General features: G+C 34.3%; 1 protein-coding gene across 2 annotated transcripts in view; it reads left to right on the top strand.

Moving 5' to 3' along the window:
• Window positions 1-24739, top strand: part of SCN1A (sodium voltage-gated channel alpha subunit 1) — a 142805-nt gene that overhangs the window by 55252 nt on the left and 62814 nt on the right. The window contains exons 2-5 of one of the 2 annotated variants that reach the window (XM_056110249.1): window positions 3845-4157; window positions 19838-19958; window positions 22343-22430; window positions 24412-24540. In XM_056110249.1, coding sequence (XP_055966224.1) covers window positions 3894-4157; window positions 19838-19958; window positions 22343-22430; window positions 24412-24540 — 602 coding nt within the window. In that variant the 5' untranslated portion in view covers window positions 3845-3893. Of the gene's footprint in view, window positions 1-3844; window positions 4158-19837; window positions 19959-22342; window positions 22431-24411; window positions 24541-24739 lie in introns of those variants that run through there. The other variant, XM_056110250.1, reaches the window with a different exon arrangement.

Here is a 24739-nt window from a genome sequence, read left to right as displayed (position 1 = left end):
CTGTTTTTTTCTGAAACCCAATCATGACCAATTTGTAACTGTATATCTCACTGTGATTGAATTAAAAAAATTAAAAATAAAATAATATAACTTTTCCAAAGTTAAAAAATATAAACACCTTAAAATATACATGTAATCACCCTTCAATTCATAGCCAAGCAAATTAACAATAACTGGAGATAGCACTGCACCGTCCTCCCACTGTTCATCATTTGCTCGAGCGGGCCCAGTAATGTCTCCATTGTGAGACTTGTTGTTACTGTTTTTGGCATATTGAGTACTTCATATTGGGTAGTTTTCCAGGCTCTGCCGTGCAGGCGGAATACTTTTAGTATCTTGCCAGGATCTCTGAGAGAGGCGGAAGAATGAACCTGGCTCGGCCAGGCTGGCTGCGTGCAAGGCAAACACAAATTTAAAAATTGAAATTTAATTGATTTACATACATTAAATCACTGTTGTTTTATTTTTTAAATATAAACATTTGTGGGCCACAACCAGCAGTTGATATGAGGGATCACATGTGATGCCCTAGACCAAACCTGAGAGGACCAGGTGCAAGGCATGTGCCCTCCCCACCCCATAAATCTATTGCTGTATAACAAAGAAAAACTTCTTTCTTATGTTCTTAAAGATTTATTTTTAAAAATAATAATAATTAAAGAAAGCTTGTATTAGAATAAAAATATCTACAAATTCTAAGCAAACAATAATACAAATTGGGTTATGCTACACAAAGTAAGTATCAATTAAAATGAGGGTAAATTCATCATTTGGAAATTTTAAACAGCCTTTTGCCCGGTAATTACCATAAGGAGAATTTTGAAACCAAAGTTCCCCTTAACATATTGCTGGTTATTTTTGCTTGTATAGTTTTTCATATAAAGTTTAAACCAATTTTTGTATAAGTTTTCTTAATTTTTGTGGGTGACTACATTTAATTTCTATCCAATACAATCGATATAGGAAGCAATCAGTGAAGCCATGATACAATGATATGATCACTGTATCATTTGAAATATGATACAGTGATCACTGGAAAGAACTCTAGACAAGAATTGCATGCTGAAAGTAGATAAAGGAACAAACATGATAACATCTCACTATCTGTATTGAAAACCATAATGCCCAAAAGAAATGAGGGAGGGGAGGGGGGGAGAGAGAGAGAGAGAGAGAGAGAGAGAGAGAGAGAGAGAGAGAGAGAGATCAAAGTACCTGCAATAGATACAGGCTGAGAGGGGTGGTAGGAGGGAAACTGGGGTCATTGACGGTGGGAAATATACACTGGTGGAGGGATGGTATTGAAACATAGTATAATTGAAACCCAATCATAAACAGCTTTGTAATTGTGTATTTCACAGTGAGTCAAATATGGTAGTGGTTACTTCTGAAAAGAAAAATTAAACACTAGAGTATACAGTAGGGAGAAGAATTTGTGCTGTTTTCAATGTTTTGATTAAAAAAAAAATTCTGTTTTTGGTTTGAGTCACACCCAGTGATGCTTAGGACTTATTCCTGGTTCTGTGCTCAGGAATATCTCCTGACAGTGGTGTACCGGAAACCATATGGAATGGTAGGGATCGGACCCATGTAGGCCACATGCAAGGCAAGTGCCCTCCCTGCTGTACTATCTCCTCAGCTCTCATTTTTTGTTTGTTTGTCTGTTTTTTGTTTATGGGCCACACCCAGTGATGCCTAGGGCTTACTCCTGGCTCTTTATTCAGGGATCACTCCTGGTGTGCTTACGGAACCATCTGGCATGCCAGAAATCAAACCTGGCTTGTCTATGTGCAAGGTAAAAGCCCTAATCACTATAATATCTTCAGCTCCACAGTATTTCAAATTTATGCCATTTGTATATTTTTCATGAAGTGCCTAATTAGTTAAAAAATAAAATCATTCATATATCTATGTCATCGCTTATTAGGAAAAGTAGCCTATTTGTTATTCCTAAACTTTTATTTCCAAATATATGGCAGTGTTTTCCTATTATGGGAAAAAAGGTTTTAAGACAAAACATTCTTTTCCCACTGCTTTCAACATAGTGGTTCAGTTTTTATATTCTTGCAGAGTTTAAACTGCATGCAAAAGCCAAGAACAGCAGAAAGGTTTGTTAGTTCATTCAATAGACCATTGAAAGGCCAGATCAACAGTATAGTGGCTGTGAGGCATTTGCCTCAAGTGTAGCCGACCTTCCATCACAGGCATCCCATATGGTCCCCTGAATTAGCCAGGAGTGATTCCTGAATGCAGAGCCAGGAGTAAACCCTGAGCACTGCCTGCTGTGGTCCCAAAATAAAACAAAACAAAAAATAGACTGAGGATAAAAATTCTGTTTTATTTCCCCTTATATTAAATTGTTCATGGGGGAAGGGGACACTTCAAAAATGTCTCAGCAGTGGGAATCTTCTTCATTAAAAATGAAGTTATCCTCATTATCACTGTAATTTTATTTTTGCCCTTCACGTACAAAGATTGAGCTGTAGTTAACTGTATTGTACTTTGCTGACCTTAATGAGTTAATACAGTATCCAAATAAAGCTCATGGTCAGTGGTAGCTTAGGCTCTGGGAAGTTTTGGCTCCGTAATATCAGTGAAATTTGAGCTTATATTAAATATGCCTTAAAACAATACATTTGGGATTTAACTCTGGCATTAGATCAGGTCTGACTCTGCTATAAAGAGTTAGGAATTTTGCCTTAGGTCTTTTTAATGATTAGCGTTATGTTTAACACTATTGAACTATAGACTCAGCAAGAATATCAGAAAAGAAATTAAACTTATAGCACTCTATCCTCTTCCTGTTTTGTTCTGTTTTGTTTTCTCCTGGGGTAGAAGAATCTTCCTATCTTGATACCGAAAGCTCTCTTCTCCCACCTGAACTCAATCTAGTCATTTCCTTCAGGTTTCTTTTTTCTCTGATTTTTCAGTTATACAATGGCAATATCCTAATGTTACCATTTTTTCCTGTATATGTCCAAGCAAGCCAACTCTCGGATGACTATTGCTATGACAGTTCAGCCTGGAAGTACTGATGAAGACCAACAAGGAAGCATGACTATCTGTGTGGTCTATACCATTGATGCTCGTACATACGACATGTGGCAATCATTTGAATTGGGTTTAACTAAGACAAATGGAAAGGCCAGCACTAACTCTTTAAAGCTGCCTGCAGCATGCTGTTAAAACTAACCTGACCGGCAGCCACTTGCAAAGATTAGAAGGATATATATTACATTTTTACAGAGACAAATCTCTTCCCAGTTTATCCTCTTAAAGAGATAACCATTGTCTCCATAGAGATAGGACCTCATCTTCTGGGTGACTCAAAGAGTAAACAGCCAATTAGGGACATGGTGATATTTTGCTTACTGTAGTTTAATTAAGATTATTCTTGAACCAGGTTTTAACTTGTGACACATTTACTGAACAGGCAAAGCACTATATAAAAAATAGGGCAAGTAATAAGAGCGTGTGTGTTAAACTAAACCTGTAGAAACTGAAAGCAGAATGATAATAGCCAGATCCCAGAGGCAGGGAAATGGGAGTTACTATTTGATTGGCATAAACTTTCAGTTATGCAAGATGAATAAGACCTGCTATACAACATTGTGCCTATATTTAAGAGTAATTGTCTTTTACATTTAAAAAATGTGTTTAAAAGTGTAGGTATTATGTTAAAATATCTTAGTGCAAAAAGAATGTGTATGTGGCACTTACATTTTAATTTAATTAAAACAAATTTCAATCATCTACTTCATGTCTCATTGTAAATGATTTTAGATATTAAAAATGTCTTTCTTAATTTTTTTGAAATTCCCACATCCTCTTCTTTTTTTTCTTTCAGGAATTTCATATGCAGAGTAAATGGTAATTAAAATGTGCAGGATGACAAGATGGAGCAAACAGTGCTTGTACCACCAGGACCTGACAGCTTCAACTTCTTCACTAGAGAATCTCTTGCAGCTATTGAAAGACGCATTGCAGAGGAAAAGGCAAAGAATCCCAAACCAGACAAAAAAGATGATGACGAAAATGGCCCAAAGCCAAATAGTGACTTGGAAGCTGGAAAGAATCTTCCTTTTATCTATGGAGACATACCTCCAGGGATGGTGTCAGAGCCACTGGAGGACCTGGACCCCTACTATGTCAACAAAAAAGTGAGTGATTGTTTTATCAGGCATATTTTCCTGCTAATTTCCTGCTACATACCTTTGTTTGTCACGATACCAACACTTTTAAAAGTCTATCTGCTTAAGAAAGAAAACACATTCACATCTATTTTATGCATATACATGAGAAATAATTTGATCATTCATAACAGATGGAATTTTCCCAAAAGCACCATTTTAGACACCTAAAAATAAATGTTGTAGGCTGATAACATAATGAATTAAAATATTCTCCCATATATTGGATTTATTGTATGGTTTGTGGTTTTGAAAATTCAAATATCATCACAAGTTATATAATTTCAAAACTAATTATTTCTCCTGGAAATACCTCAAGAATTTCCAACTTGTAAAGCATGCTAAAAATAATAATAACTATTTAAACAGTAGTCGAATGGTTACCTTTTCTTTTCTTTTCTTTTCTTTTTTTTTCTTTTGTCTTTTGGGCCATACCCTGCAGTATTCAGAGGGGGTTACTCCTGGCAGACTCTGTGGATCTTATGGGATGCTGGGGATTGAACCTGGGTCAACTGTGCAAGGCATTTGCCCTACCTGCTGTATAACTCCAGCTCCAGGATAATTACCTTTTCTATACCCATACTTGAAATGAATAGATAATATTAAGCACCTGAGCTTTTGTTACGACCACTTTCACTGAACCATGGGAAAGAGCAGTGGGGGGAAAAAAGTAAAAAAAATGTTATATTGAGTTCAGATTAAATTTGAAACTTGTTCATTTATAGCATCTTTATGGGCTGGAGCGATAGCACAGCGGTAGGGCGTTCGCCTTACAAGCGGCCAACATGGCCGACCCGAGTTCAATTTCTCCGCCCCTCTCAGAGAGCCCGGCAAGCTACCGAGAGTATTCGATATGCCAGACACAGTAACAACAAAGTCTCCAATGGAGACGTTACTGGGCCCGCTTGAGCAAATCGACGATCAACGGGAGGGCCTTTACTTTACCTTTACTTACTTAACTTTCAGTATATTGTCAGTTTGAGAATAATATAAACTCACCTTTTTTTTTTTTTTGCTTTTTGGGTCATACCTGGCGATGCTCAGGGGTTACTCCTGGCTCTGCACTCAGGAATTACTCCTGGTGGTGTTCAGGGGACCATTTGGGATGCTGGGAATTGAACCTGGATCTGCTGCATGCAAGGGAAACGCCCTACCCACTGTGCTATCGCTCCAGCCCCTACACTCAACTTTTTATTCCTTTTTACAGAAAAAAGAAGAGATAAGTCTTTTTTTTCATAAATTTCTCTTATTTTAGCTCTTTTTTTTAAACTTGACATTGTCAAATCTCAGTTGGCAAAATTTGGTAGACTATTCATTTGGTAACTATTTAGGTTGAGAAAATTTGCACTTAGTAATTAAATTAGTTCAATGGAAGTCAGTTTAACTTAATAACCTGAAAAGCTAAGCCCCAAAGTAAGCAAAATATGAATGATCTATTGCATAATGAAAATAAAAGCACAAATAATGAAGTTGTTCAAACACTGAAGTTATTTAAAAATACTTAATATATTATGACTTTGGTATGTATTAGACTGAAATTGACTCACACTGTAAAGCCTATTTTTTATTAAAAGCCGTTGGACATATTCAGTTTATATATCCAGTTTACATAACCTAGCTCATCTCCTCATGGGTTAGTGACTATCATCAGCAGACATTTTGCTATGCCCAGACACCCAATTTTTACAACTCTCGTAATCACTATTTCAAACTACCCCTTCATCAAATTATTTAAAACTACCCCTTCATCAAACAAATCACATCTAATATCCTAGCTTATAGCTAAATCCTTATTTATGAAACAATACAGTAACAGTTTGAAGAAGGACCAAATTAATGCATGTTAGTCATTAAGTGTGAAGTACCAACTCTAAAGGAATAATATGCTGGCCCGAATCTTGTGCTGATGTAACACTTTCAAACTTTGTAGTTCACATTCAGACTTACGTTTAACATCTTCTATCCTTATCTTCAAATGCACATTATGTGCAGATTGAAAAACATTTTGACCCTTTGGAACAAATCACAGTGTGCAAGTAGAGCAAGCTGATAAGAGAAATATTGTTATCAGAAAAGAGTTTTCCCCAAAGTAAGTTACATTCACTGCATCCACAGTGGAATGACATCAAGCAAGTCTTTGAGTAACTAATTCAAAAGCAACACAAATGAAACTTTCAGGATTGAATTCTTATAAACCACCTTGGCATAATTAGGACACATTATTTAGCTTCAGTCTTGAAATTTCCTTGTTTAGCATTTTCATGTTTTAAAACTTTCTATACTTTGCTTATATGCTGTTTTCTAATTTTAAATTTTCTTTTATAATTTGATTTGGAGAGCCCGGCAAGCTACCGAGAGTATCTCGCCCACACGGCAAAGCCTGGCAAGCTACCCATGACATATTCGATATGCCAAACACAGTAACAAGTCTCACAATGTTACTGGGCCCTCTTGAGCAAATTGATGAACAACGGAAGGACAGTGACAGTGACAGTGAATTTGATTTGGTATTGAGAAATAGCCTTATGTTCCAAATTACTATGATCTAGTTAAAGTTCAGATGTTTAAATGAATCTTAAATTTTTATAAAGTAATGAGTCTTTTGATATTTGCAGACAACGCTTATCTCAGTGTCTTGGATATCTGAGATTGGCAGGGTAATATTAAAACAATGCAGTAAGAATACAGTACACTTGGCATACCTCAAAATCTAATGGTAGAAATGTCACTAGGGAATATGCTTCTCAGGACAAGATTTCCCACTATTATAGATACTGGGAATATTGAATTTATTGCTGAGTGAGTCAATACATGCAAATATCAGTGAGGCCAATAGTTCCCTAAGTTTATATTAAAGTGCAATAATTAATGTGTCAATTGTATCTATGTACAAAGCCTTTATTTTTAATAATGTAGAGAGTATAAACAAGCTTCAACAGAAAAATGAACCTAATCAGAGTCTATTCTTCATTTTAGTTGCATATATATTGGACATTTATGCGAATAAAAATGATGCTAATTTTAGAGACTAAAACTTCCTTTGTTCTTCTACAAAGACGATGTCAGTGAACTTATGGAATGTCATTGCTGATGCATATTTTCAGATGGTTTTACATCCACACATTTTCATTTCCTTTGCCCCATTTATAAAAGTAAAAGTGATATAGTATTCAAAAATCTTATTAAAATTATTAAAGTAGTTTCATCCATAACCAGTGTAAGAGTAACCAAAGTAAGAGTAACAACTATCTCATGGGAATTCCTGAGACATAGAAATATTAGTGCATTTCCAGACCCTCAGATGTTTTAAGCCTTAAGAAGTTCAAGTAGGAGCTAAGGAATAAAATAAAAGTGTTACCAGAGTACAACCAGAAATTTCAATGCCCTGTTAGCTCTTTTAAACATAATCTCATTATAGGTAACTTTATTTATTTATTTAGCTGTGTGGCAAGGCAAGCTTGTGGACATAATTTTTTCCTCCCATGTGGGTTTTTCCCCCCCACAGTTTCCTTTCATAACTTGAGTTGACTTTGCACTAGTTGGCTATACATTCAAATTCTTCACCCACTCTTTGTTGCAGAAAACTTCTCCTTTCTCATGTTCTTAAAATTACAGATGACTCATTAGTACCATAGAGGGAAATATTCTTTTGACAGTGTCACAATGTACTGGAAAAAGCATGAGGTATTTTAGACCTGTAGTGAAGATGGATGTTAATTATGGAATGCAGAAATGTATTTATTTTAAAAAATGTACTCTTTCCTTGATTGTCTTGTGGATCATTTAAAAACAGCTATTCTTCCATTTTATCATTTATTCTTTAAAAATATTTGTACTCCTCTTTCTTTGAAATGACATAAGGATCATAGAGGAATTTGTGATTTCAAATCCATGCCTGGTCAGTCTGTCTTCACTACAGATATTTTTGGTTATTATGATGTGGTTAGTCATTATATTCACTTGTTATTTTTGACATTAGTGTTTTTTCCCAAGAATATAAAATAACCTATGATAAGACATGGAATATAGCAAGACTGTAGTATGTAAGAAGAGATTTAGATGATATCGAGAAGCTGAGCCTGGCACTAGATAAAAAAAAGGACCTTTTAGTAGCTCTAAATATCAAAAAACAGTTTGATATTTAAAGGCAAAATTAAGCCTCAAAGACTTTGGGAAGATAATGACATGATCCACTTATATTAAAGATCCACTTAAAGATCATTTTAAAGTTGGGAGTCTATTCTTTGGGGATTGACCTAGTTTATGACATGCATATTGAGTATAATGGATGGAATCAGAATGTATTTTGGAAGTGTGATAACTAAGTATCAAATAAGAGCATGCTAAAGGCTGTGTTTTCTGAATATGAGGTTTAGGGAGAAAGAAAGGTACTAAGTAGTACCTTTGAATGTGAACTTTGTCAGTGTTTTTAAATACACAAGAACTTGTAAATGTAGCTATTTAAAAACAAGATGACACAAAATTTTAATATTTTTTAATTTTTGAGATACCATTGATTTTTAAAGGGTACATGTGTCTATATCTATTTATCTTTCTACTTATTTATTTATGTACCTATTATCTATTAAAATGTTACCACTACACACTATGAACAAAATGCCATGCTCCATCACAGTTCAAAGTACCACTCCCACCACTTCCACAGTTGGTAAACTCACTTCTTTTTTTTAAATGTGTGTTTTTATTTTTAATCACTGTGAGATATAGTTACAAAGCTTTCATGTTTGAGTTTCAGTCATACAATAATCGAACACCCATCCCTCCACCAGTACACATTTTCCACCACCAATGTCCCCAGTATCCCTCCCACCCACCTTCTTAACCCTCCCCCTGCCTCTATGGCAGACTATTTCCCCCATACTCTCTCTCTCTCTTTCTCTCTCTCTCTCTCTCTTTCTTTCTTTCTTTCTTTCTTTCTTTCTTTCTTTCTTTCTTTCTTTCTTTCTTTCTTTCTTTCTCCTTTTGGAAATTATGGTTTGCAATATAGATACTGAGAGGCTATCACATTTGGTCCTTTATCTACTTTCAGCACACATCTCCCATCCCGAACGATTCCTCCAACCATCATTGACTTAATGATCCCTTCTTTATTCCAGCTGCCTTCTCCTCCAGCTCATGAGGCAGTCTTCCAACTATGGGCAATAATCCTGGCCCTTATGTCTACCGTCCTTGGGTGTTAGATTCATATTATGTTATAAACTCACTCCTTTCATTAGAGTCTAAGGTACTCATTTCTCTTACCTTGTTTCCTTTTCTACCATTAATGACTAAAATAATCCAGTATTTGTCTTTCTACTCCTGATTTATTTTGTTATATGATCTCCTCCACTTCTATTAATGAGGAAAAATCTCACTTTTTAGTAGCTAATTAGTATTTCAGTGTGTATGTAGACCACATCTTTATCCTCTTATCAGTCATTGCACACTTTCCCCCAGATCTTTACTGTTGTAAGTAGTACCACAATGAACATAGATAGGCATATATTTAAAAAAAGATACATCTGTGCTTTTGTGTCCTTGGAAGAACTGCCAAGGAGTGGACTCATTGATTAATATAGTAGTTCTATTTTTAATTTTATGAAGAGGTTTCCATACTGTTTTCTAAGGAGGTTGAACGAGTTTATATTCCCACTACAGTAAGGGTTTCTTTTTTCTTTTCTTTTTTTTTTTGTGGGTTTCTATTTTTTAACTTCAGCACAGTGGGCAGGGTGTTTGCCTTGCATGTGGCCAACCTGGGTTTGATTCCTCTGTCCCTCTCGGAGAGCCCGACAAGCTACCAAGAGTGTCCTACCCGCACAGTAGAGCCTGACAAGCTCCCAATGGCGTATTTGATATGCCAAAAACAGTATCAAGTCTCACAATGGAGACATTACTGGTGCCCACTCGAGCAAATCGATGAATAATGGGAGGACAGTGCTACAGTGCTACCCCCAGCACTGAGTGTTTCCAGGCTTTTTGATATAAGCCATTTTGCTAGTGTGATGTGATATCTCAGTGTTGTTTTATTTTACTTCATGAGAAACGATGACAAAAACTTTTTTTTTTATTCTTACTGGTCATTTGCACAACTTCATTGAGGGAGTGTTTGTTTTTCCCCTCTCCCATTTGAGTTTTCTGAGTGGTTTGTATATCTTAAATATTAGCAGTTTGTCGAATGTATGGTGTAAAAATATTTTTTCCCAATCTGTTTGATGCCTTTAATTTAAACATTATGTGTTTTTCAGTGAGCAAAGTTTTCAGTCTGAGGTAGTCCTCTCTGCTTATTTTTTCTTTCATTTACTTTGCCAATGGAATCGAACCATTGAACACACCTCTAACGTCAGTATTATTCTGCTGTGTATTCCTTGATGTATTTTGTGGATTCTGGTCTAATATCAAGATCTTTTATCCATTTGGAATCAATTTTTGTGCATGGCAAAAGATAGACTCCAGTTTATTTTTCTTTTTATGATAATTATTATTTACAATTATTTATTATTTTTTTTATTTGGGGGATGTGAGCTAACCATTTCCCAGAGTATTTGTGGAATAGACATTCTTTTCTCCACTTAATGTGCCCAGCTCCTTCGTCATAAATTAACTGCCCTCTCATTTTATTTTATTATTTATTTATTTATTTATTTATTTTGCTTTTCGGGTCACACCCGGCAATGCACAGGGGTTACTTCTGGCTCGCGCACTCAGGAATTGCTCCTGGCGGTGCTCAGGGGACCATATGGGATGCTAGGAATCGAACCCGGGTCGTCCGCATGTAAGGCAAATGCCCTACCCGCTGTGCTATCGCTCCAGCCCCTACCCACCCATTTTAGAGTTTACTTTTGGAATCTCAGTTGTATTCCATTAGCTCGAAATTCTAGTATTTATTCTAATAATTTTTTATTACTATAATTTTATAGTATAGTTTGAAATTGGGGGATTTGAGGCCTCCAATTTTCTTTCATCTCAGGATTGTTTTAACTCTTCATGGGCGTTTGAGCTTTCACATACCTACAAATATTAATACTATTTATTATTTTCCCTTCAGGAACGAAATTGGAATGTTATAGGTCAATTTCATTAAACTTGTATAATGCTTTAGGTATTATGTCCGAAATGTTAATTCTTCCAATCTATGAACATGTGATATTTTTTCATTTTTCTATATTTTCTATTTATTTTTGATAGTAGCTTATAGTGTTTGGTGCATAATTTTTTAAAATCACCTTCTGTTGAGTTGATTCCAAGATACCCAATTATTTTTAAAAATGCAATTGAAAGTGAGGTTATTTATTCTCATTTTTTCTCTTCTTTTTTTTTTCTTTTTGGGTCACACCTGGCAATGCTCATGGGCTATTCCTGGCAGTGCTCAGGGTACCATATGGAATGCTGGGAATCGAACCCAGGTCGGCCGAGTGCAAGGCAAATGCCTTACCCTCTGTGCTATCACTCCAGCTCCTCATTTTTTCTCTTCTTATTCATTATTTGCTTAAAGAAAAATAACAGATTTTTTAATATTGATTTTGTAGCTTACCAATTCTCTGCACTAATTTATTGTTTCTAATAGTTTTAAGATTGGATCTTTAGGGTTTCCTAAAGTAATTATATCTGCAAATAATGATAGATTAACCTTTTTTTGCAATTTGGACTTTTTTTTTTCCCAATCTATTTGTTGTGGTTAGGACTTCTAATGCTATACTTAATAATACGGGTCAGAGTGGATATCGAGGCCTTATGTCTTTTCTATGAGGAAAAGTTTGTTTATTTTATCAGTGAGTATAATTTGTTACTGGTTTGTTTTTTCAGAAATTGTTTTCAAATATTTTTCTTTGATTTCTAGGAATTTTTCCTCTGTTGTTTGGGAATTCTCATTCTGTTCCTTCTTTGTCTGTGCTTTAGGAAGATTTTTGTCGTTAATCTAAATTTTGGTGTATATTTTACATTCATCACAGGAGGATGCTGTCAGTTTCTTCCTGTTCAGTCACTTTGGCATCCACCCATTTTAATATCTTAATTTGTGTATTTTTATGCCATCTTGGAATTTATTAAAGGTACTCATATTTCACTTCTTTCTCAAAGAGAAAGAAAAGGAAAAGCATACCCTGTGGTTAATACTTTTATCATCTCATCCCTTTAGGTGTAGAAATTGACATAGAATAATTTTTAATGATATTACATTGCAAGTACCTAATAAAAACTGAGCCTCAATATATTATCTAACAAAAATCAACTGATTATAATATTTATTATATAATATATAATACCTGTGGGATTGACTGAAGCTATAAGGATAAAAACTATTTGAGTCATAGGTCTTCTCCTTTTAGTTTCTCCTTATGTCTGAAGTTAAGACGGTGGTACATGCACACCTGGTGATCAGACCCCCCCCAGGAACCTTCTAAGTTTAGTCTCTTATAGTGACCTTGCCTCCTCTATTCTACCCTGCAAAGGTCTAGATGCAAACAGTTGTATAAATTCATCTCTAAGGGAGAACTTATTCTTTGCTTCTACTCAAAAGATATCAATATCTGACTGTAAGGCATCAAGCCTACAGACATATTTGGGTCGACTCATATACTACTGTTTAAAATTTTGCTTTAGGGGCTGGAGAGATAGCACAGCGGGTAGAGCATTTGCCTTGCACACGGCCAACCTGGGTTTGATTCCCAGCATCCTATATGGTCCCCTGAGCACTGCCAGGAGTGCAGAGCCAGGAGTAACCCCTGTGCATCGCCGGGTGTGACCCAAAAAAGCAAAATAAAATAAAATAAAATTTTGCTTTAGTTTTGTGTTATCAGTAAAGGACATCAAACACATGTACACACACATAATAATGCATGCTTAAGATTTCTCTTAAAATCTGACAACACTGCTATGTATAACAACATTGACAGATATGATGTGGTAGGCATCCATTTTGGCTTAATATTTTTTTTAACAAAGCACTGACTTAAAGCCATACATGTAATTTGTTGAAGATTGTATACTAAAGCTTAGTGAAGAACAGTCAAATGCCATTTATAGTTCTTGAGGTTAGTCAGAATGGTATGTCATTCTTAGCTATTTCATTATACAAGGAATTCGTTTTATAGGCTAGTTCCTAATCTAAAGTGAAAACGAGAATAAGATCAAGTGGGAATTAAAAAAAATAGCATGTGACTTTAGAATCAGATGAAATGCACTTTCTCCATGAAAAAAAAAACCAACTTTCTATTCCCAATGAGCTCAAAAAAGAGCGAAGTCTTGACGTGAATCCAGAGGCTATAACACTTGCAGGGAATTATGTGAAGCCGTTTAGAGAGTAGGCCAGAAAAAACTAAAGAGAAAAGAATAAAATAGCATAGAAGATAGTCCAATGAGGAATCTACTCATAGATGTATACTAATAGAATCCCGAACCAATGATGAATTTTTATACCCAAACCTTTGAAATATCTCTCTTTGGAACATAGGCTTCATTCTGACCCTCCCTTCTGGAATCTCTCCTTAAGTCAATAGTTTAGTGAATAAATGGGATTGGCTCCATTTCCAGCAGAAAATAGAAACAAAACAAAACACTGTCCTCCCGTTGTTCATCGATTTTGCTCGAGTGGGCCCAGTAACGTCTCCATTTTGAGACTTCTTGTTACTGTGTTTGGCGTGGGGGCAATACTCTCGGTAGCTTGCCAGGCTCTCCAAGAGGGCGGAGGAATCGAACCCGCTCAGCCGGGTTGGCTGCGCGCAAGGCAAATGCCTTACCACTGTGTCCTGGGCAACCTCAGGAGGAGAGAGGTGTAACTTGCAGCATCCCATCCTGGAACTCTGCTGTCAATTTTAGAATCACATTGTTTGATATGTAACAAAATTCCACATTCAAAACTCTTTCATTAACATAGGCTTTTGAGGTATATAATAAATATAAGTACACACACACGTGTAGGTTTTTGTGTGTAAACTACATGTAACCCCATGCTCAGGGGTTACTCCTGGTTACTCCTGGTAAAGCAGTTCCTCCTTTTAGTGCTCAGGGTACCATATGGAATGCCAGGGATATAACCCAGGTAGGCTACAAACAAAGCAAGAACCCAAGCTGCTGCACTCTCTCTCTTTGACCCCTATATACATTTATTTTTATTATGTTAGTTTAAGTTGAAAACTACCTATTTTAGATGAGATGAAGAGGTAAGTTCTACAGGTTAGTCTACATTTTTACATTGTTCATGAATATTGCTAACCACCATTTTTTCCCTTTTGTTGGTATACTTTAGAAGCAAAGGTTGGAAATTTGAGATTAGTTATGTCATTTGCCTATTTCTTTCCAGATAAACACAAAGTTGGACATATGTTTAAATTATGAACTTTAAGAAGCATGCTCTCTAGGTTACAAGAAATGTAAAATTATAGACATATTTAGTAATGAAACTTGGAAACCATGACTGGTTGAAATTAATGTTCAGCATGAAAAATTACAAACAGAATTATTTCCTAAAACCTGAGAGAAAAAACATTTCTAGATGATAACTAGCATCAATTATTAAATAGCAATTTATTCCAAATTACTATACATAATTATTTCTACACCAACAACGCAGTTAGATTAGGGAAGGATTATATAGAGAGAAGAGCTGAAACTTGGTCTCTGGTTCAGTTTCAGCAAAGGAAAAACAAAGAAAAAATGTCAGGAAACAGACGCAAGGACTCCAGTTGCCCAAGGTGAGGAACTTTTTTTTAGTCAGTGAAGTTCCGGTTGGTGGGAAGTTTAGCTAGAGTGATTGGCTAAATTTCAACACTGGGATATACTTATCTTGTGCACAAACTTTCATTCTCATTTCCAGTCTGGTGTGGTTTGTGATGTGCATGGAGCCCAGACTTCAACAGCTTCTGGACTCTGACTTTTATATGAATTTTAATAGCAGTCATAATTTTTCTTTTGTAGGTTACTTATCTAATTTAAACTGTGTAAATTTATCATTAATTATTTGAGGTATTGGGACCGGAGTGATAGTATAGTGGGTAGGGCATTTGCCTTGCACAGGGCCGACCCAGGTTCAATCCCCAGCATCCCATATGGTCCGCCAAGAACCACCAGGAGTAATTCCTGAGTGCAGAACCAGGAGTAACCCCTGAGCATCACTGGGTATGATGCAAAAAAATTATTTGAGGTCTTTAAAAGACAATTAATTAACACTGATACAAAGCCCTGCTATTCCTTTATCTCCAGGGTTATTTACTAAAACTTCAGAATTTTAGTTTCAGTGTCTAATCCTTCCTAGGTTGCTTTCTAGGTTGTTAAAATGTTGATTATAAGAAATATTCAACTGTGTTTCTAGTTTGCTTTTAGACCCAGAAAAGATTTTTACCAAATAAGGCTTATTGAGAAAGTATGTCCTGGAAGGACAATAAATGAATTGCATCTATGTCTGTACACTCCATACAATAGGAATTAGCCATGTGTGACTACACATTGTGCTTGAAATACAGGAGTACATACTTTGAAAAAACAAAATTGTATTGAAAAGTTGTGAAATAACCCAATAATTTAAAATATTTATTTCATATGTAAATGATGCTATGTTGAGTATATTGGATAAAAGGAAACATTGTGAAATTAATTTTACCTGCTTCATTATACTCATTAAAAAAAGTTGTTTAAGTAGTTAAGATCGTATATGTGGCACAGATTTGTAGTTCACTTATTATTGCCATTGGACAGTTCTGGTCTAGATAAGCCTACTTTGATCTTTCTAGCTTTTCTTCCATCAGTGTTATAGTTGAATGTTAACAGATTTGTAACCTTCTTGGGGATTACTATCTCAGAATCATTGTTTTCCCTATAAATTGTAGCTCAGAGATTTGCAAGCAGCAAATGGCTGATCCATATCATTTGAACTTAGATGAATTAAATTAACAGTTACACTGAAAACTAGTTTCTGGATGCTTCTTTTCAAAATCTGCAATGCTCAAACATATTAATAGATTTTTATCTATATATAAACTCAATAAATACTACTTATGTTTGTAACTATGTTGGAAGAGATATTGACAATCCTTATCAACTATTACTATTTCAAAGGATTAATCCCTGCAAATATACCTTTAAAATGGTTTATCTTGTAATTCATACGCAGAACCTCATTACCAGTAGAGTAAAATACTGTATTTTGCGATTTGTTCTTACATATAAAATAGCTTACATGTTAAAATGACTTTCTTCTCCCTTACCCCTATAACTTTAACTGTTAAAGACACGTTTATTTTAAGCTAGGTGTTATTAGAATCAACCATTCTACTGTCACCATAAATTTTGAATTATTTTTACATTGAATTAACTTAATGCAATAAAAAATAATCCTATGAATCTGTGTTAATGAAATTTTTATTGAACTAAATTAAATTTAAAGGATGCTAGTATTAAACTATAATAAGCTCTCTGATACTTTCTTTTTAAAATGTCCTCTCTGAAGTCCAGAGAGTTAATACAGCAGGCTGGGTGCTTGCCTTGTACCTAGCTGATCCTGGTTCTATCCTTGGCATACCACATAGTTCTCCTGACCTGTGTCAGGAGTGATCTCTGAGTGCAGAGCAGGAGTAATCCCTGAATGATGCCAAGTTTGGCTTCCTGGCTTCCCCCAAACCCTCCCCCCCACAAAAAAAAGTTGCCGGGTGTAGAAACCAGGTTTGCTATGTGCAAGGCAAGCACCATATCCACTGTACTATCTGTCAGGCCCCAAGTCTTCATCTTTTTAAACTATGTAACTCTTTGCTGTTTAAGTCTGTATTATGTTGATTAAACTTAAAATTCTTTTCAAGTTATTTCTTATCTGTAAAATGGAAAAGGCTAATATCTCTGTTTAAAATTTCTAAAGTTACTTGACTACTTGTAAATAAACAATGTTTCCTGCCAACTCTATAAACAATCCATGCGAACAATTTTCCCTTCACTAACATCAGTAGTATTATAAGGTCCTTACAGAACATATAAAAAATGGTCATCCCAAAGTTGGTCTTGTCTGCTTTCAGGGAAACTTTAACAGAACTTAGCAGGCCATGTATCTTGTGAAAAATTAAAGCCGAACATGAATTACTGTAGTGTAAAACCTAGTTAATTCTGTTTATAAATTTGAGTATCAAGCACTTACACATTGTACACATAAATCTTGTAAATTATATTAAAAGTCAGTTATCTTCCACATGTTCATTGGGTTTCTAAATCTTGAATAAAGTACATTGTATAACTAGTAGTTTAATAAAAGTCCTTCAAAATTGAGAATTATGTAGATTCATTTTCATTTTTATGCCAGAATATTAACTTTTTTATGTCAAATGAATACTTATATTTAGAATAACCTACCTACTGCAGGAATGTAAAGGTTTTTATTCAATTCAACTCATTGAATTAGAGTTCCCAGCTCTTTTCTGCTCTTTTTTTCCTTTAAAATTTTTTTTATTAAATGATCATGAGATAGTTACAAATTTGTCCATGGGATTGGGTTTCAGACATGCAATGTACCAACACCTGTCCCTTCATCAGTGTACGTTTATCACCACAAATGTCCCCATTTACCCTCCTTGTACCTCCTACCCCAGTCTGCCTCTACGGCAAATACTTTTCTACTCATAATTTGGACATGAGGTTGACTACATAACCAGTGCTACAGATAATATATATCTTTTGTGTGTGGTTCCATATTTTTAGAATTAGTCTAGTTAATTTCTCTTTCATTGAGCTACAATCAGTACCTTATCATTGCCTAGCCATCACATCCTTGTTATAGACCTCCTGTGAACTATAACTTCTTCCTCAGTTATCTCTTTGAATCACTAGTATATATATTTAATTTATCTTGCATAAAATTGCAAAATATGCAATTACTTGAAAGGGGGTTATTATTATATTTATAATATACTTATGCTAGATTATATTTTTACTTTCTCATTCTTAGACCTCAGTATTTCTATCAGTTCTTACTTAGCATATTTTTTGGAAAAGGAAGCCTAGGCAGTTGGTAAGCAAGGAAAACTATATTAAGTTCTGAGTTAGCTTACATTGGACCTCCATGTCCTTATATGTGTGCTTTCACTAGGGCAAAAACATAAATACCTTGTATGAGTACTACAAAATTAATTTAAAATGCATATATATTAAATAGTATGCATGATATGTAAATATAAGACTTCTAGAAAGTTAAAATGACGAAGACCATCATACTGTATCTCTCTTTTATTAGATTTAACTGAACTAGTTTGTCAAATTGTCTTACAAGTTCTTAAGCATTCCTAATATCTTGTCCCAGCCCACAAATTATTTTTTTCCCTTAAATTTTTATTAGTGAAACACCATGAAGTACAGTTGTAGACTTACAAATTTTTGTGCTCGGGTTTCAGTTATACAATGATCAAATACCCATCCCTCCACCAGTGCCCATTCTCCACCACCACCAGTCCCAGTATCCCTCCCACCCCCCAACCCCCCATCCCACCCTACCTCTGTGGCAGGGCATTCCCTTTTGTTATCTCTCTCCTTTTGAGTGCTCTGGTTTGCAAAAGAGACATTGAGTCGCAATCTTGTTCAGTCTAAAGTCTACTCTCATCACGCATCTCCAATCCTGAGAGGAACCTCCCAACACCCTTTACTTGGTGCTCCCTTCTCTATCTGAGCTGCCTTTTTCCCTACCAGCCCACAAATTAGACCCACACTAGTTAGGCACTTATACATAAAATAGAAATGACAAACTTTTGAAGCAGCAACTCAAAGACATTTTGGAGTGGTTGCTCTACTTGAATTTAGAAAGGCTCAGTGGAGGGGAAGAAAAATAGAATAAATTATTCGAATTCTAAATATAGACAACAGGAGAGCATTATAGATTCTTAGTTAGAATATAAGCATAAAGTACATTACTCATTTCTTTAATATGTTTATACTTTTGGACTGCAGTTTTGTTAACTCCCCTAAATTCTAGGTTCTGCAGATGCTCTGAGCTTTTCTTCTGTGCTTCAGAAAGCACTGATAGGCAATCAACTGGAATTAGAATTCAGTGTGTCAGCTAACTCAGAAATCCCAATACAATAGTTAGGACTCCTGGGTACAGATACTCACAAGGGAATGTAACCTCATAAATCAATTTTTGGATTAGATCCATCAAACTCAAGAATGGGTTTGATGTTGGCTATTTATGTTGGCTTTGTTTTCTATCAAAATCAAGTGATAATGTTTATTTTATAAGCATTATTGAATATTTATTTAAAATAGCATTAGTACTATTTAATGAGTGTATGTTTTATAAGATAAATGTTTCAACATTTGAATTGGGAAAGCTTGAACTCATTGTAAAAAGTGTAGTGTTTTACACTTTTTAGAATAAAATTAAATGGGTACCTATTTAGGTTTTCACATAGCTCAGAAGTTTAAAATATTAAGAAAAGAAAAAAAATTATCCTCACTAAATGTCCTAGGTAAAATAATACTTTAGGTAAGTATCAGGGAAAAGGTAAGTAACAACAAAGATAACTGGATGTTCTTTAGTTAAAAGAACAAACCTTGTGACAGTTTGTGTTCATTGTATAAACCAAAAGTTGCAACATTGAAATAATTTCTTATGATAAATACGAAAAGTAGGTGATAGAATATAAATAGCTCATGCTTTCATACTTCTATGTTGTGTTCCTATCTTGCAGACTTTTATAGTATTGAATAAAGGGAAGGCCATCTTCCGGTTCAGTGCCACCTCTGCCCTGTACATTTTAACTCCCTTCAATCCTCTTAGGAAAGTAGCTATTAAGATTTTGGTACATTCATATCCTTTTCAAGTGATCAATATTAACTATTTGTACATAATAAGTGCTTTGTAGCTAAATATAAAATTAAGTTGGTAAATAGCCACATATTACAGTTTTTACCATTCCTATTTTGTATCTTTGTTTTATTCACAGCTTATTAATTGTATCGATGTCACTGAAGCTTACAATTTTAAACATTATATGTATATTATATAATTCAAACACATATTTTTCTTATCAAATCTATAGCCATAGACTGTACAATATGTTCATTATGTGCATTTAAAATATTATATTAAAATATACATAAATATTTCTAAAATAGTATATATATGGAGCCCTACATACTTAGTATAAAGTATTCATTTTTACTTTTGCCTTTTTGTACAAATTTTGTAATTTCTAAATATTTTAATGAACAGTAACATACTAACAAAGAAATCTACTCTAGAACCATGTTTAAACAAATATATAGTATAAAATATATTGTATGTTTTAGAATAAACCTTTGTATATTTCCACAGGAGAATTAGTGGCTTAGTTAATACTTAGCTATTCTTGAATTTTACTAAAGAAATAAGGATTAAATAATGGAATATTGGCTGAATTTCAATCTTGTCATTATATTATGATCCTATTGTGCAAAACTAATTGCTTAGTAAAGACTCCAAGTTAATGAAAGAAGATGAGATGATATTTCTAAATAGTCTTTAGGGATTTAGCTTTGTGATTCCTGATGGTGTTATTTTTTTTTCAAATTGACTCTTTCATTGAATTCATTCTGTTCATATCAGTAAAAAGTTTTCATTTCAGATTATCATTTCAGTTAGTGGCCTTGGCAATAGGAAATATGTTGAGGAGCTGGAGAGATAGTATAATGATTAGGTTATATCCTGCTAACCTGGGTCTAATCCCTGACACATTATATCATCCTCCGAGCATTTCCGGAGTGACCCTGAGTGCAGAGCCAGGAGTAGGTCCTGAGCACTGCTGGGGGTGGCGGAAAAAATAAACAAACAAAAGAAGTATGTTGCAATTATCATAGAAACAAACTGATATTTTTTAAAAGGATTCTAAAATATAGTAGATCATTCTATTTTTAAACTGATCGTAAGAGCTTTCTCAATGGTATAAATATCTATTAAAATTAAGTATTTGAAATATATATAAGCTATTTGTTTAGGGGCTTCCTTATTCTACTTTGTGTTCTTAGTGCCATCATGTGGCCATTTAAAGGAAATTTTCTCTTTATCTATGGAAAATTTTTGTTTTGGCAGTGTATTGGAAAGAATACTGGATATTTTAGTCCTTGGCCATGTTCTCTAACTTCTTCAAGAGCTTAGTTTTTATTTATTTCTAAAATATAATAAATTGGCTAGTTGCTTTTTAGAATCATTTTCAGCTCCAAATAGAATCTTTTTCAGCTCCAAAAGTCTTGTTAATTTAACACTTCGATAACATTTACTAAAGCTGTTGTATGTACTTTACTAATATACATGTCAGTTCGAAGTACGTCACATAAACTAATTTATTGAACTGCCTCTCAAACTGATAAGTTATGCACCTAATTCATCCCTTTGTACCAAAGTGAGTAGAGTCAGAAGAAGTTTCAGTGGCACAGAGAGGTCAAACTTGCCCATGGTTAATTTTATGTTGAGTTTGATCGTGTTTACCTCATGTTAATTACCGGTCTTCAAAACTTTTTTTTCAGTCTAATGTGATGTTTCTGCAATTACCTAACTCAGACAAGATTATTAATGTTACACTCTTCTTTTTGAAAATTATTTTTTAAACCAGTTGGAAGATACTGTGTAATCTGCATTTTTAAAAAATATAATACAATAGATATGTGTCTCCATCAACATTTTTCTATGGAGGAGGGCAATATTGGGCCTCACTGCAGTATTCAGGGCTTATTCCTGGCAGGACTTGTGGAACCATAGAAGTGCCAGGAATAAAACTCAGTTTTGTTACATGCAAGACAAGGGCCCTACTCACTGTCCTATCTCTCCAGCTCAACAATTTACTGTTTCAATCACCAGAATTAGCCAAGTCACCACTTTCAGTTCAAAGACTATACAACTCTAGCTTGCAGTTTTCCCACTAAGGTTCATTGACTACAAAGTTATTGATTTAATGATACTGACAAAAGCAACACATTTTACTTACACAAAATTTTCTCATTAATTATCTTATCTATATACAGCTTTTCTATATGATAGTACTTTACTCATATTTTATAGATGAAAGCATTGAAATTTAAGGAGCCTAGATGATTTGTCCACAATGTATCTACCAATGAATACTGGCTAAACTGAAGTTTGAGAATTCAGTGTTTGTTTTAAATAATATAGTAGGGCGGTCTGGATTTTCTTTTGTGTATTCCTTAACGATAACCTACATTATTCAGCATGCTAATTATGTGCACTATTTTGACAAACTGTGTGTTTATGACCATGAGTAACCCTCCCGAATGGACAAAGAATGTAGAGTAAGTTCAACTTATATTTTAAACCACAACTATGTGAGTATACATGTTTATATGTATATATAAAGATAGGTATACATATAGACATATCTATGTATATATAATTAGATTTTTGAAGCTAATATATCTTAATGTACATTAAAACTGGAAAGTGTTTTTATTATTGCTATTTATAGATACAATCCCACAGCCTCATTCTCATGCTGTTGAATTTAATATTTCATCTTCATTTGTAACTGGTAGCTACCAGAAGGCCCTCATTCTTTAAAGGGGGGAACAGCAGTGCTCAGAGGCCTCCTGAGTTTACCTGGTGATACTTGGGGACCTCCGGAACTGTACCGGAACTTAGAGGTGCTTTGAGGACCATGTGGTGTTGGGGATTGAATTGTGGTGAGCTATGTACAAGTCATGTGCCTTAAACTCTGTACTGCCACTCTGGCTACAAAGTCATTCTTAAATACCAATATCCCTTTAGTATCAACATTTAAGAGCAACATCTTTGACAAAACCTGTGTGATGAAAGCAATTGCAGAAAAGATTCAATGTGGTAGATGTTCATTCCAGTTGATTGAAGATTAATTCAGTAAGTTAGAATTCAACAAGGGTAGTTTATATGTGCCATAAAAACACAAGGTTGCATCTTAAAATTTTTTACTTCCATCAGAATTATCTACTTAATTTCATCCCTATATCAGTTTCAGATGTGTTCACCAAATAGTGATTTTTAAAATCCTTAAGATTTGTATTTTATGTATTTGGGGGAAGTGCTTAGAATTTTTATTACAATAAAGTAAGGTATGATCAAGTTTATGGTAATGGTATTTAAAATTGCTGCACACCATCACCACCAAAGTAACCAGGGCTCTCCAGCACTGTCCTCATGGATATTGGGATAAGTAAATTGAAGCAAAAGTTAGGGATGTATTTTCAGTAGAATTGCTAGCTTCATTGATGAGGTCTGTTCTGTGATGGCTCTGAAGGCACAGGGCAGCTTCATAATCTGGGGCTGCCACTAACAATGGCTATTGCATCTGTACCCACCATCCACTTTGTTCATTGGCTATTGACCCTTAAAACAAACAACCACCATGATATTCCCAAAAGCCTCTTCACTTCCTGGATACTTCCAGATTAGAGCCAGTCAGAAAAGGGACATTAATTCTGGCAAAAGTAATATTTCTGTGGTAAGAATTTCTAAAATACTAAAGTTAATATGTGAAGTCCCATATGTGCTCTAGCACAATTTTGTAATTTTTGTTCTTCAAATTATCAGAAGAAAATTAAAACTTTGGAAACATCTAAACTTCAGTTTAGAAACATCTAAATATCATTCATCTTAGCTGAGTAGACAATTTAAACTTTGAGTGAAAACAGTAGTTTTATCTAAATGAAAAGTTTACTTATGACCCTAGAATTATCTACTTTGTTGGATTAAAAAAATTCCCACTTTTAATTGAGTTAACCTCAATTATCTCATAGAAATATCTTGTAAAAAGCAAAAACATAAGACTTGGTCATATGTTTTTATGTTCATATGTTTATATGTTGAACTTGTACATGTTCTCTCATTCTTAAAGCATGATTGGAGTTTACTATATTTTTTATTAATTTTATTGTACAAAGGAAGATCAGTTTATTTTTCTGTAAAATTGATGTGTATGACTTTTTCATAAAGTATATGAACTAGATAATCCTCAGGAGTCTTTCCTCATTTGTATTGATACCAACACATTTCAGATAGTAACTAGATAAACTTTATACAACATGCATTTCAACTCTTAGAACATTTTAAAAACAACTCTTCAAATGTCAAAGAACTAAATATAAATTTACAGTTATTCAATTTTTTCCATAAAAATGGTCTTAACCTGCTTAGATTTTTTATTTCTTTATTCCTTTATTCCACTTACAAGATGATAGAGGTTTTATACAATATGAAAGAAAATTACTTGTTTGTCAATTTCTTTTGAATGCTTGTCTCCAGGTATACCTTCACAGGAATATATACTTTTGAATCACTCATAAAAATTATTGCAAGAGGCTTTTGTTTAGAAGATTTTACTTTTCTTCGGGATCCATGGAACTGGCTCGACTTTACTGTCATAACATTTGCGTAAGTGACTTTTTTTTTGTAAATTTCAAAAGTGACTGCAGTTTAAATATTTTGAGTGTTTCTGCTTCAAGGTATATTCTTGCTTCATATGGATAATTTTTTTTATAGTCTCTACATTTAAGCCATAGATTTAAAGAGGTCAAAATGCCATCTTTTTAAATAAAGCAATGATGGTAGTTTAGATAAGTTTTAACATGTA

The sequence above is a fragment of the Sorex fumeus genome, unplaced genomic scaffold (genome assembly GCF_029834395.1).
Source record: "Sorex fumeus unplaced genomic scaffold, SorFum_2.1 ptg000009l, whole genome shotgun sequence".
NCBI classification, from domain to species: domain Eukaryota; kingdom Metazoa; phylum Chordata; class Mammalia; order Eulipotyphla; family Soricidae; genus Sorex; species Sorex fumeus.
Note: the sequence above shows the minus strand (reverse complement) of the source record. Positions and strands in the feature narration are given on the sequence as shown.